The sequence below is a fragment of the Callorhinus ursinus genome, unplaced genomic scaffold (genome assembly GCF_003265705.2).
Source record: "Callorhinus ursinus isolate GAN/ISIS: 27379988/994484 unplaced genomic scaffold, GSC_fseal_2.0 scaffold3, whole genome shotgun sequence".
NCBI lineage: Eukaryota > Metazoa > Chordata > Mammalia > Carnivora > Otariidae > Callorhinus > Callorhinus ursinus.
In genome coordinates this window covers 42,166,315-42,180,408 of record NW_027397065.1, presented here as the reverse complement: position 1 = coordinate 42,180,408, position 14,094 = coordinate 42,166,315, and the positions used below count along the sequence as shown (strand labels likewise).

General features: G+C 41.1%; 1 protein-coding gene across 4 annotated transcripts in view; it reads right to left on the bottom strand.

Annotated features, from left to right (window-relative positions):
- ATP10B (ATPase phospholipid transporting 10B (putative)) overlaps positions 1-14,094 on the bottom strand; it is a 275,419-nt gene that overhangs the window by 101,912 nt on the left and 159,413 nt on the right. The window contains exon 1 of one of the 4 annotated variants that reach the window (XM_073890322.1): positions 10,853-11,505. The exons of the other annotated variants lie outside the window; for them this stretch is intronic. Coding sequence (XP_073746423.1) covers positions 10,853-11,238 — 386 coding nt within the window. The 5' untranslated portion in view covers positions 11,239-11,505. Of the gene's footprint in view, positions 1-10,852; positions 11,506-14,094 lie in introns of those variants that run through there. 4 annotated transcript variants of the gene reach the window in all.

The following is a 14,094-nucleotide window of genomic DNA, read 5'->3' as shown; positions in this document are numbered from 1 at the left end:
ATGGTGTGGGCCCAGCTACACAATATACAAACACAGGAAACTCTAAAAATTGAATCCTTTTGCCCAAGTTCAGAAAAGAGGGACTCAATCCAGCTGATTGAAGACTTAAGGCTCTGGCTACTGGCACAAACTCCCAGAAAAGTATATCCTTAAAATCAGTGCTGCCCAGCAAGTTCATTTGCAGATGTTGACACACTGATTCTAAAGTTGATATAAAGAAGCAAAAGACCCGGAATAGCCAACACTATTAAAGGAGAACAAAATTGGAGGACTATTGCTACCTGACTTCAGGACTTCAAACTGCAGTAATCAAGACAGAGTGGTATTGGTGAAAGAAAAGATAAACGGATCAATGGAACAGAAGAGAGAACTCAGAAATAGACACATATATAATCAACTGATCTTTGACAAAGGACCAAAGACAATACAATGGAGCAAAGATAGTCTTTTCAACAAATGGTGCTAGAACTGGATGTCCACAGACAAACAAATGAATTTAGAGACAGACCTTACACTCTTCCCCCAAAATAACTCAAAATGGATCATAGACCTAAATGCAAAACACAAAACTCTAAGACTTTTAGAAGTTAACATAGGAGAAAATCCAGATGACCTTGTGTATGGTGATGACTTTTTAGATACAACACCAAAGTCACTATCCATGAAAGAAGTAATTGATAAGCTGGACTTCATTAAAATTAAAAACCTCTGCTCTGCAAAAGGAAATGTCAAGAGAATGAGAACACAACCACAGACTAGGAGAAAATATGTGTCTTACAAAAGACACATCTGATAAAGGACTGTAATCCAAAATATACAAATAATTTAAAACTCAACAATAAGAAAATAAACAACCCAATTAAAAAATGGGCAAAAAAGCTGAACAGACTCCTCACCAAAGGAGATACACAGTTGGCAAATAAGTATATGAAAAGATGTTTTGGATCATATGTCATCAGAGAAATGCAAATAAAAACAATAAGAAACCACTACATACTTATTAGAACAGCCAAAATCCAGAATTCTGACAACACTGAGTGCTGGCAAGGATGTGGAACAATAAGGACCCCTATTCATTGCTGGTGGGAATGCGAAATGGTACAGCCACTTTGGAAGAAAGTTCAACAGTTTCTTACAAAACTAAACATACTTTTATCACATAATCCATCAATCATGCTCCTTGGTATTTACCCAAAGGAGTTAAAAACTTATGTCCATACAAAAACCTGCACATGGATGTTTAAAGCAGCTTTATTCATAACTGCCCAAATTTGGAAGCAAGCAAGATGACCTTCAGTAGGTAAATGGACAAACTGTGGTATATCCAAACAATGAAAATATTAATCAGCACTAAAAACAAATGAGGTATCAAGCGACAAAAAGACAGAGAGGAACCTTAAATGCACATTTCTAAGTGAAAGAAGCCAGTATGAAAGGCTACATATTGTTTGATTGCAACTATGTGACATTCCAAAAAGGCAAAACTATGGAGACATAAAAAGATCAGGGGTTGCCAGGGGTTGGGACGGGGTAGGGTGGAGAAAGGTGTAAAGGCAGAGCACAGAGGATTTTTAAGGCAGTGAAATGATTCTGTAGGACACAGCAGTGATGGATACATGTTGCTATACGTTTGTCCAAATGCACAGAATATGTAACTACCAAGAGTGAGCTGTAATGTAAACTGTGGACTTTGGGTGATTATGATGTATTGTGACAAATGTAGCACCCTGATGGGGGATGCTGATCATGAGGAAGGCTATGCCTGAGCGGGGGCTAGGGGTATATGGGAAATCTCTGTACATTTCCCTTAATTTTGCTGTGAACCAACCTAAGACTGCTGTAATAAAAAATAAAGTCTTAATAAAAAACAAACAAACAACAAATCAGGACTGAAGGGATTTGATGGATTTTCAATTCTATTCCTATTACTCAGGTAAGGAAATTGAGGCTAGGAGTGACCTGGCCAAGGTACACAGTAACAAAGTTTGCACTGGAACCTCTACCCTTTCCATCGTGCCAAAGAAGAGAACCAGGGCCCTGTGGCTGGCTCAGGAATCCTTGTAATGCCCAATTGTTTTGCCAGTGGTGTGTCAACATAGAGGCAGTACCAGAGAGTGGTTATAAGCTTTGGAGTCCGGTGAGCCTGATTTGAAACCTGGAACTATTTCTTACATGTGGTGTTGCCCTGAATCCACTGCTTAACTGTCTGACCCTCAATTTACTCATCTGTCAAATAGGACAACTAAAATATATTCTATAGGTTATAGTGAGAGCTAACTAAAATAATATATGAGAAGTGTTTAATGACTGCACAGCAAATGGCGTTTACTGCTGCTATGATTATCATTGTAGTTGTTATTAGCTTGGAGCAAACAGGGATACCGCTGTGGAGACAGAATAGAGACAGTGTAAGTCTATTTTTATCATCTCATATGAATGGGGTGTTTTTTCTTTCTTTTCCCCCCCCCGGGGGAGGAAACTGGCAAGAGGGTATAGAAGATTTGAAAAGGGACAAAGGGATAAAGGGTTGTGTGGCCTCTGTCCCTGACCTGGCTCTAGGAGATGGAACAGAAGCTGAAGCAGTTACATTAAAGACAGCCTGGGCCTGGGTCATGAGTGCCCCCTGCCTGGCTATTCCTTGCCCTCTGCATCCAGCTGTCAGCTACAGACCAGAGTGAAAGGGCTTCAGGCTCATAGGACTAAGAAAAGTACCAGAAGGGGACAGTGGAGGCCAGAGGAATAGTAGGGTACCTTGATTTCTGCCTTGGCTGGAAATACTGGGGGACACTGTGATAGTCCCTCTATCTAAGGATGCTTAGGCATATCTGGGGAGACTTGAAATTAGGGTGGGAGGACATGTCCCAAATCAGCAGTTTGGGGCTAAGTATCCCTGGGGTATGGTATATGTATTAATGTGACCTCACCTAGAGGCCAACGCGGCCTCACACAACCAGTCACATTTGTTATTAAAGTCTTTCTTTATACTGAGAGTCCCAGCTTTGTACTGAAGCTCCAAGGGGTAGTCCACTCCTTGACCTCTTTGTGCACGTGACTGTCACACAAAGAAAGCAGAAATGAGCACGGAAAAGCACAAAGCAGTGATGGCCATGGAAACACCATGCTTGAGGACAAGAGACTCACAAGGGCAATTCATCAAGGTCACATTCACAGATTAAGGAGAAGCAGCCTGGAGGTATTGAAGGCATGAGATGTTACCCCAAATGCCCTCCCTCGAGCCTCTGCATATCCAAATGCTACCTTTCACTTCATGGCTGGGCACTGAACATCAGTGGTGCACCACTCTTTGCCCCATTTCCTGATACAGTGTGGTCTTATTTCCTAACTGATGTATCTTTTACTTTCAACAATGTAATAAGCTTGTGGAGAGCTAGGATGACCCCTGAGCCTTATATTTCTGTTCCTACATAGGGTCTGGTGGGGATCACTGGCATATGGGGAAGTGTTTGGTAAATATTTAGTAACTGATTCTGTGTAGATTTGTCCTGAACATGAGGCAGCAGAAGGGAAGCTTTTCCTAACCTTTAGCCATTTTAACATCCAATCTCTCTCTTTTGGTTATGGACTCACCAGAGGAGACTTCTGATAATATACAACACAACACAACACAATATGCTTATCTACCTTCAGTCCAGCACTTAAGCTACATTACTATTTAGCTGCCTAATAATGAAACAACTTTTATTATTACCATTATCTCCATTTCATAGATGAGAAAGCAGGCCCAGAAAGGTTATCTAACTCGCCTAAGGTGACATTGGTGTGTCTACCAGGACATGTAAGTGACAGCCATGGGAGCTTCGTGGCTTGACGTGGTCTCTTGGTTCTGTTTGGGAGTGAGGTATGAAGCAGATGAAGCCTCAGAAGCTGGTGACCTAAACAACTGGAGCTGGGTTGAACATAGGAGCCTCACCTTTTAGAATTGTGAGCTCCTTAACAGAGGCTATAAATCCTCACCTGCCAAAATATAAATCATGCCTGTTGACATGAGGGCAGAGCTTCAGGGACACCTGGGTTCTTGTTTTATGACTCCTCCATCCATTGAGTTTTGGAGAAGACCTAATGAATTCCATCCTGAAACGACAAGTTGAATTGGCCCAAATAGTTTATGGCCTTCTGTGAGCTCCGGGGAGGCAGTGGGAATAGGGTGGGTGCTTGTAAAATTGATGCTTCAGAGCAGAGCCTAGTTTGCTGATGCCAAATGCAGAGCAAAGATGTGTGGGATGGACGCAATGGGCTGCTGATCTGTAAACTCCTGCCAGGGGTGCTTTTCATGGTCATGCTTCAGATGACACTAGATGTTTCTCTGTTGTCTGCATTTTTCAGATTCTTCCCTCAGGCCCATTTTGTTACATTCAAGAGCTTGGAGTTCAAGTTCTTTATCTAAAGAGTTTGTATTCTCTCATGTGGTTTCAAATGGCAGCCAGTGGCATTTCTTCCTTAATCCTCTTGGGCCAAGCTCCTGGTAACTCTTGGCTATCAAGATTAGAGAACTCTCTTCAGCAATATTTTAGCTAACATTTTCTGAATGCTACTGAATGTCAGGCACTATGCTAAGCATTTTACATACATTCTCTCATTTAGTACCCACAACAACCTGGGGAGATAGTTTTAGAGTGAAGGTGTGTTTATGTGTCTTGATGTTAGAATAACCCTGGCAAAGCCTGAATTCTGTCTTATCAACCATCTCATCTCCTTTGGGTTTCTCCAAGAGCTGTTATTTAGAGGAAATAATAGTGAAATAGGTCCCAAACAGCTGCCTTATTAATAGCTACACAAATAAGATATTCTAATGCATTGCTCTATGTTAGAAGTTGGGTTGGACAAAGTGCCCTCGGCTCTGGGCTAATTGAGGCCATCTGGATCCTTTGCCTGAATATAAGTGTTGGTGTGGGTGTGGTCAGGTACGCTGTGAAAAGGGAGGAGAGGGAAAGGGGGCTAGGTTCCAGAGGGGTTTCTTAATTTCAGGTTTCAAATTCTGCCACAGAGAATAGAAATGAGAGAGCAGAGCCTTGTTTTTCAATACTAAAATAAGTGATTCCTCCCTTGCATGTGTGGACAGTGTAGCATGAAAGTTAAAGACTCAGGCTGGGCCTGGCAGTGAAAAAATTAGAGTTGAAGTCACTGGAAATTAAGAAAACAATTACTTAGTACTACTTATGGTGCAGACAGGGAGTTAAACTTTAAACATCTTTATAAACTATAAACTATAAAACTATATAAACTTTATAAACTATAAAACTATAAACATCTTTATAAAGATGATCTCATTCCATCCACAGGACCCTAAGAATTAGGGGTTAGTACTGTTCCCATTTTACAGAGGTTGCAAGGAAGGCTCAAGTGATTGAGTCACTACATATAGTCCCAGCTGTGGTGGAGTGGCAGTTCTGGGACAATCCTATAGGTCTGATGCCAAAGTCCTTGATGCCAAGCATCCAGTAAGAGGTCACATTTTAAATGCCATTGTTGAGACTCATTTTTCAACCTCCTTTGGCACACATTGTACAGTTGTTTCTATAGCTCTATTCTTTTCAAACCCTCTTGCACGTCAACTGTGCGTCTTTTCACAAAATATACCATAGAGATTACGATCACTATTTAAAGATGAGGCAATTGGGGCCCCAACTGCTTTAGTGGCTTCACTGGTGTCCTACTGGTAGTGGCAGACCCAGATCAGGACTTCTGGTTTCTGCATTCTCAGGCTTTCCAATGAGGGCTCTGGCATGAAAGGCGACTGACATACAAATAAAAACAGGTTGCAGGCCAGGCTCCTTTCTTCCCAGGAGAGCTGGCCACTGCTGGGAATTCAGGCCCTCTGTGCTGTGCTGTCAGAAGACTGGCTACTCTCCTGTAGCATCTGTTATAGCAGCCACCTGACTTCCAAAGAAGTATTAGTAAAAGAGCCAGAATTTTAAAATTTCTAATCTGAGCCACGCTTCTAAATTTCTGACATTTCTTGATCTGGTCTTTTGATGCCAGCAGAAGTCACACATACAACCTTTAGTTGACACATGAACAGGCTATGAGCTAAAATGTGTTCCCTCTGCCTGTTTAAATGCTGCTCATATTCTGATGCCTCTTGAAATGTCACCTCTTCAGGGAAGCCCTCCCTGGACCTTGATGTTTTCTGCAGGCAGATGCATCACCTCATCCCCTTAATGACTATGGCCCTTTGTACATAGGCATGGGACACTGTGGCTGTTTACAAGTTCCTTGTGATCACTGGACTGAGAGCCCCTGGGATATACGCAGGGCCACTAGATCTCGAATAAACATTTGGGAACAGATGAGTGCTCAGCTACTGCTGAGACACCGGAGGGCTTTAGTTTCATTATAATATGGGGACGAACCCCATCACAGATCTCCTCAGTTCACACTCGTGCTTCCTTACTAGATGTTTTCTGAATACCAATAAAAATTTACTAAGCCTACTAATGGAAGGATAGAAATCTCTTGCTGGGTATGGTTCCTAGATTCATTAAACTGAGCCCTGGGAGAAAGCAAGCTAATACAATTCTGAAGCTAATCTCTTCTTGAAGTCATTCCATAAATCTGATTAATGGGTCACCTTTAGACCACAAGCACAGTTGCTATATTAAAAGAAAATGCTCTAACAGGATTGTAATTCTGTTAACATGGCTTCTGCTGTTTGCAAAAGGAGTCTCTCACAGTATAAACAAGTCTGGGCTGCATGATGCATGGGATTGGGTTGAGCAAAATTCTAAGGGCCCTAGTATTCAATTACACTCCTGTGTATGTGTGTACACACACACACACACACACACACACACACAGAGGCATCATTTCTCAAATGTGTGAATCTGAGACAAAATGAATAGACCTAGCGCTTGAGCTACAAGCTTTTACGTTGTTCTCAAAAAACAAAAATTGTCCTCTTGGATCTTGTATTCTTTGCCTGACATCCTATCGTGTGCCATTGATATTTGGCAAAAGGAAATGTCCTTCAGCATCCATCAATTAAGGTAATAAAGTAACACTTACCTAGAATTTCCTAGCTTCCTATTCTGGGGTCTTTTATAGAATCAATCCACTTCAGAGTTGGAAGAACCTTACTGATACATAGTACAGAATATCCCCAAGAGTATATGCTCCTGTTAATATGTGCAAAGCCATTTACAAAAAGTCTAGGCTCAAAAATATTTTAAGATGATGGTATTGAGTACACAGAGGTGGCCTCTCCAATATCTGTTCCCCCTTCTCTTAGAAACTACCTTATTATTATTATTATTATTATTATTTTTTACATTGGGTTTTACATCTTGTCTGGCTAGCACATATACTTTCAGGGAAATTGTCTTCATGCTAAACTGTGGTCCAGTTAAATTTAGTTCGCATAATCCCATCTCCTGCTCACAGAGATTGGTTCAGGGATGGGCATGTGACCCATCAGGGTCACTGAGGTGTGAGAAGGGTCTGGAAAGTAAGCTTCCTTGACCTTGCAAGAATGCTCCCAGAAGTGCCTTTCTTTTTCCCTTTGTGAGTTACCACATGTAGATAGGAAGGCTAGAGCTGCTGCAGCCATTTCACTGCCATGAGGGAAGTCTGCCCAGGACCAAGATGATTCAGAGGAGACTGAATGAAGAGTACAGCTAAGTGCTAGATCTAGAATGCAGACTGAACTATACCTGATCACCTGCCCACCGCAGAACATTTGCAGTGACTTAAACCAACAAGTCTGTTTGTTGTTTAAATTTGAGTTGGCTTCTGCTCTTTATGGCAGAGAGTATTTCAGCAGACAAACTGAGTTAAACAAAATTGGACAGGTTACTTAGGGAGGGTCCTCCTAGGACTTTTATTATGTTGATGTGCATTGTTAGATTCAAGGGAAACATCAAGTATGTCCTATTTCTCAAATTTTTTTGGTTGTAGATTCTGTTCTTTCAGAGCCCATTTTACAGGACAAGATCTAGTCTGACTCCCAAGTCTTACAAAAGTAGAAACTGAGATCCAGAGATTTAAATGACTTTTCTAAACTCTTATTAGTAGTCAGTCACAGATCTGGGCCTTAAGTTTAGACCTACTGAATACCAGGCCTGCATTCTCACTTCAAAGTCACAATCCATCCCTGCCCAAAGACGTTAAGAGGTTCCCTCACTGAAGATGAATCTCAAAAGAAGAATCTAATTATTCTTTTGCAGAGACTCCAGATTCCTAGGACTAGATGCTAAAGCCAAATTTGCAAATTAGGGGCTCACAGGCAAAATAAGAACTTCAGGCCAAACAAAATAGGCATGAAGTATTTGAAAAAGTTGTATTAGATTATTTCATTTAAATATCAGGTTATTTAAAATAAAAATATTAACTTCTAAGTTCCTTTAATAAAATTCAGAAAATCTGGCAATACTAGATCTATATTTCCACATGGTGGCCAGCTCTGCTTCCTGATATGAGAACATGGGTCTCCCTGTTTGCCACAGTGCTTACCATTCCCTAGCTCATCCTAGCACTGATGTTGAAGATCAGTTCCCACTTATTAGTACACAGATAATATTGCTTTTCTTTTTGTATCTTTTCTTTTTGTATTCGTCTGTTTCAATCATTCAATTTCTTGCCTGGCCCTGTAGTCAATTATTTTGCTATATTGAAGAAGGTAAAATTCACCAAACTGAGATGTTAATATATGTTAGAAAAAATCTCCAAGGTTAAATAAGTTTGGAACAACACTGAGTTAAGGATGGGCAGATTTCTTTACTGTGTCTCTTTTCTTAGTTCCCTCATGGAACATGGGTTTGGAGGGCCAATATATTATTTTTTGATCATGAATGTCTTTTTTTCAGGGACCATCTCTTTGTCACTATTATTCCACTGAATACACTTTGGGAAATACTGCTACTATAAAACCTCTCATGTCCCTCGCTGCCAGTGAACCTGTGGACCAAGGTCTCTTTGTGCTAGGATTGCTGTCACCTCAGTTTTTCGCTGTTCCCTGGAAGCTATTTTGAGAAGAGAACAACAGCCTGGCCTATGTCAGACCAGCTCCCAGCCAAGGTCAGTCTAGGGTCTGATCAACACTGAGATTATCCCCAAGAACAGGCCCATGATTCTAGGAGGCTTAGGGCAGAGGGTTTCTGGCAGATCAGCGAGAATAGGATCAGGCTAATTGAGGTCCACACTCATTCTTCCCTAAAGAACCAGTTTCCTGGCTCACCACTGTGTGTCTTCTCTGAGAAAAACAACAAAGGAGAAAATAGCAAACAAAAAGTGATGGGGTGGATTGGTTGACAGTCTCTTCAAAGAAAGGCAACCTGACAATTATTTTCCCTCTCTTTATAGTTTTATTATTCAAAGGTGAGGAATGACTAAATCTCATCTCTAGGTGTTCAGTGTGCTAACAACAATCCAGACAATTAGATTTAGCTGAACACACACACACACACACACGCGCGCGCGCACACGCTTCAGATGAACTTTTTAGACATGCAACAGTGGCCCTGCAAGCAAAGAGAACAGAAGCACATCTGATGCTGAGTGAGGGCATTGAGTTTTTTGTAGAGGTGCCCTGGAGATAAATGAGTCCTGTGTATTCAATGGTCTCTAATAAACCCTTCCATCAGCCAGCTCCAAGTTGGTCACCCTCCATGTCCCTGGGGAAGATAACCCCTCCTTTGAAGGAAGCCCCTAAATGGCTGCAGTGCACACCTTGAAGCCAGCCCCTCTCATTCTAAGAGTGACCAGAGGGACTGCAGAACATCCGCTGAGTTGGGGTTGATAAAGTCAGAGGGATGGTGTTCCTTGAAAGAGATGGACGTTTCCTTATCTGCCAAGAAGTCAAGCCTTCCCCTGCTAGGGACTCAATCATCAAAGGCTTTGGATTGCTAGCCCAGAAAGTGCTCAGTCAGGGCAGTTGCTCTGTAAGCCCAGACTTGACTCCATTGCTTCTTTGCTGGCTACATGTGCAGTCATAAAGTTAAGACCTACAGTAACTCTTATCTTTTTCTCTTTCACTAGAGAAGGATATGGATATGGCTGACCAAGAGAATGTCCTTTCCCTAACAACCCTCAATGGAACCTTTGTAAAACAACAGCATGTCTAAAATTACTTTAAATAATGTGGCAAGACAGGTGGTTCACTGTTTTTGCTTTTGTTGGGACAACATCAAAGAGAAATGTTAAGGAAAGCCTTGATGATGGAGCTAACATGAGTTTTACGTTTGAAAAATAAAGCAACTGCAGCTTGCGTATTGAGCATTTATTATATATCTCCTGAGAAACAGTGATGCCTCTTCTGTCCAAAGATCTCCAAATATGCTCCAGTGTGCTCATAGTCACACTGGACTAACAGTGGATGAGAATTTATGCAAAATTCTTAAATGTTAAACACATTTGAAACACCAAAGAAAATGCCACATAATAAAGACCTCTTAATTTTAATAAACAGTGGATTCAAGGGGCGCCTGGGTGGCTCAGTCTGTTAAGTGTGTGACTCTTGTTTTTGGCTCAGGTCATGATCTCAGGGTTGGGAGATCAGCCCTGCCTTGGGCTCTGTGCTCAGTGCCGAATCTGCTTGTCCCTCTCCCTCCCCCTGCTTGCACTCTTTCTCTTTCTCTCTCTCAAATAAATAAATAAATAAATAAATAAATAAATAAATAAATCCTTTAAAAAAATAAACAACAGATTCAAGCCTTTTTTTTTTAAATCTGGTTTTTTGTTTTAGATCATAATTCTGACTGTGGAGAATTAAACAGCTTCACTGAAATAAAATAATTCTATCTCCCTAATCCATCTCCTCTATAAACAGTAGCAGTAGTGGCAACAGCCACAGAAAGATCAGAGCTAGGCCCACAAGATTCCCCAGTGGGTTTTGTTTTACCTGCTATAGACGATACACTCTTGGTTATTGATCACTTTATCAGATTTGTACCTCCGGAGGTCTTCCCAAGCATCCTTGATGGCAGTGACCGCCAGAATGATACAGATAGGTATCATGCTCACCTCAGGCTGGAAAGCATTGACCACGGGGACAAAATTCAGAACCACAATGCCCAGAAAATAGAGATTGGCAAAGCGGTGTAGCTGCTCAAAGATGTTCTTGGGTATGAAGGACAACACAGTGTACTTGCTGGTCTTAATTTGATTTCCACAATAATGCCTGTTGGGATTCTCTTTGTAGGACCGTCCTTCAGAGGGCAGGTTGGAGACTACCACTCGTTTCTTGTCTTCTTTCCTTTTCCACCTTTTCTTCCCTTCCTTTCTCATCTCTGCTCAATCCGTCTCTTTAATTCTCATAGCACGGCACATGAGTTCCGCGTAAAAGAGTATTTTCCCTAATCAGTTCCATTGTTGAGCTGCCAGTGAGTCATGTCCCTGACATCTTTTACTTGCCTTTGCTGCTGGAAATTTCTCTCTCTTCTTTCAAAAGGAAAATTAAAAATAAAAAGATGGTTTACAAACACCAGGTGAAAATGACAAGGAAAAAGCTTGCAGAGAACAGGTGTACACCTGCCAGGCCACTTCCTTCTACCTGTTGAGACTCCTCCTGTTGGAATACCGACGTCACCCACGGGGATCTTCCTTTTCCACTCAGGCAGCCAAGAACAGGTGTGCCAACTCTAGGTCCTAAAACCTACTGGTTAAGTTTTAAAAACAAGAAGCCTCAGATGCTTCAATGAAATAGAAACCAAAAGAACAGTAGAACAGAGCAACAAAACTAGGAGGTGGTTCTTTGAAAGAATTAACAAGATTGATAAACCCCTGGCCAGACTTTTCAAAAAGAAAAGAGAAATGCCCCAAATAAACAAAATCATGACTGAAAGAGGAGAGATCACAACCAACACCAAAGAAATACAAACAATTATAAGAACATATTATGAGCAACTCTATGCCAGCAAATTAGATACTCTGGAAGAAATGGATGCATTCCTAGAGATGTATCAACTACCAAAACTGAACCAGGAAGAAATAGAAAACCTGAACAGACCTATAACCACTAAGGAAATTGAAGCAGTCATCAAAAATCTCCCAACAAACAAAAGCCCAGGGCCAGATGCCTTCCCAGGGGAATTCTACCAAACATTTCAAGAAGAATTAATATCTATTCTCCTGAAACTGTTCCAAAAAATAGAAATGGAAGGAAAACTTCCAAATTCATTTTATGAGGCCACCGTTACCTTGACACCCACCCAGAAAAAGACCCCATCAAAAAGGAGAATTACAGACCAATATCCTTGCTGAACATGGATGCAAAAATTCTCACCAAAATACTAGCCAATGGGATCCAACAGTACATTAAAAGGATTATTCACCATGACCAAGTGGGATTTATCCCTGGGCTGCAAGGTTGGTTCAACATCCGCAAATCAATCAACGTGATACAATACATTAACAAAAGAAAAAGCAAGAATCATATGATCCTCTCAATAGACGCAGAGAAAGCATTTGACAAAGTACAGCATCCTTTCTTGATCAAAACTCTTCAGAGTATAGGGATAGAGGGTACATACCTCAATATCATAAAAGCCATCTATGAAAAACCTACAGCAAATATCATTCTCAATGGGGAAAAACTGAGAGCTTTCCCCCTAAGGTCAGGAACGCGGCAGGGATGTCCACTATCACCACTGCTATTCAACATAGTATTAGAAGTCCTAGCCACAGCAATCAGACAACAAAAAGAAATCAAAGGCATCCAAATCGGCAAGGAGGAAGTCAAACTCTCACTCTTTGCAGATGATATGATACTTTATGTGGAAAATCCAAAAGACTCCACCCCAAAACTGCTAGAACTCATACAGGAATTCAGTAAAGTGGCAGGATATAAAATCAATGCATAGAAATCAGTGGCATTCCTATACACCAACAACAAGACAGAAGAGAGACAAATCAAGGAGTCGATCCCATTTACAATTGCACCCAAAACCATAAAATACCTAGGAATAAATTTAACCAAAGAGGCAAAGGATCTGTACTCAGAAAACTATAAAATACTCATGAAAGAAATTGAAGAAGACACAAAGAAATGGAAAAATGTTCCATGCTCATGGATTGGAAGAACAAACATTGTGAAGATGTCAATGCTACCTAGAGCAATCTACACATTCAATGCAATCCCCATCAAAATACCATCCACTTTTTTCAAAGAAATGGAACAAATAATCCTAAAATTTGTATGGAACCAGAAGAGACCTCGAATAGCCAGAGGAATATTGAAAAAGAAAAGCAAAGCTGGCGGCATCACAATTCCAGACTTCCAGCTCTATTACAAAGCTGTCATCATCAAGACAGTATGGTACTGGCACAAAAACAGACACATAGATCAATGAAACAGAATCAAGAGCCCAGAAATGGACCCTCAACTCTATGGTCAACTCATCTTTGACAAAGCAGGAAAGAATGTCCAGTGGAAAAAAGACAGTCTCTTCAACAAATGGTGTTGGGAAAATTGGACAGCCACCTGCAGAAGAATGAAACTGGACCATTTCATTACACCACACACAAAAATAGACTCAAAATAGTTGAAAGACCCAAATGGGAGACAGGAGTCCATCAAAATCCTAAAGGAGAACACAGGCAGCAACCTCTTCGACCTCAGCCGCAGCAACTTCTTCCTAGAAACATCGCCAAAGGCAAGGGAAGCAAGGGCAAAAATGAACTATTGGCGGGTGCCTGGGTGGCTCAGTTGGTTAAACGGCTGCCTTCGGCTCAGGTCATGATCCTGGAGTCCCGGGATTGAGTCCCGCATCAGGCTTCCTGCTCAGTGAGGAACCTGCTTCTCCCTCTGGCCCTCCCCCCTCTCATGTGCTCTCTCTCTCTCTCATTCTCACTCTCTCAAAATAAATAAATAAATCTTTAAAAAACGAACTATTGGGATTTCATCAAGATAAAAAGCTTTTGCACAGCAAAGGAAACAGCCTACAAAACCAAAAGACAACCGACAGAATGGGAGAAAATATTTGCAAATGACATATCAGATAAAGGGCTAGTATCCAAAATCTATAAAGAACTTATCAAACTCAACACCCAAAGAACAAATAATCCAATCAAGAAATGGGCAGAAGACATGAACAGACATTTCTCCAAAGAAGACATCCAAATGGCCAACAGGCACATGAAAAA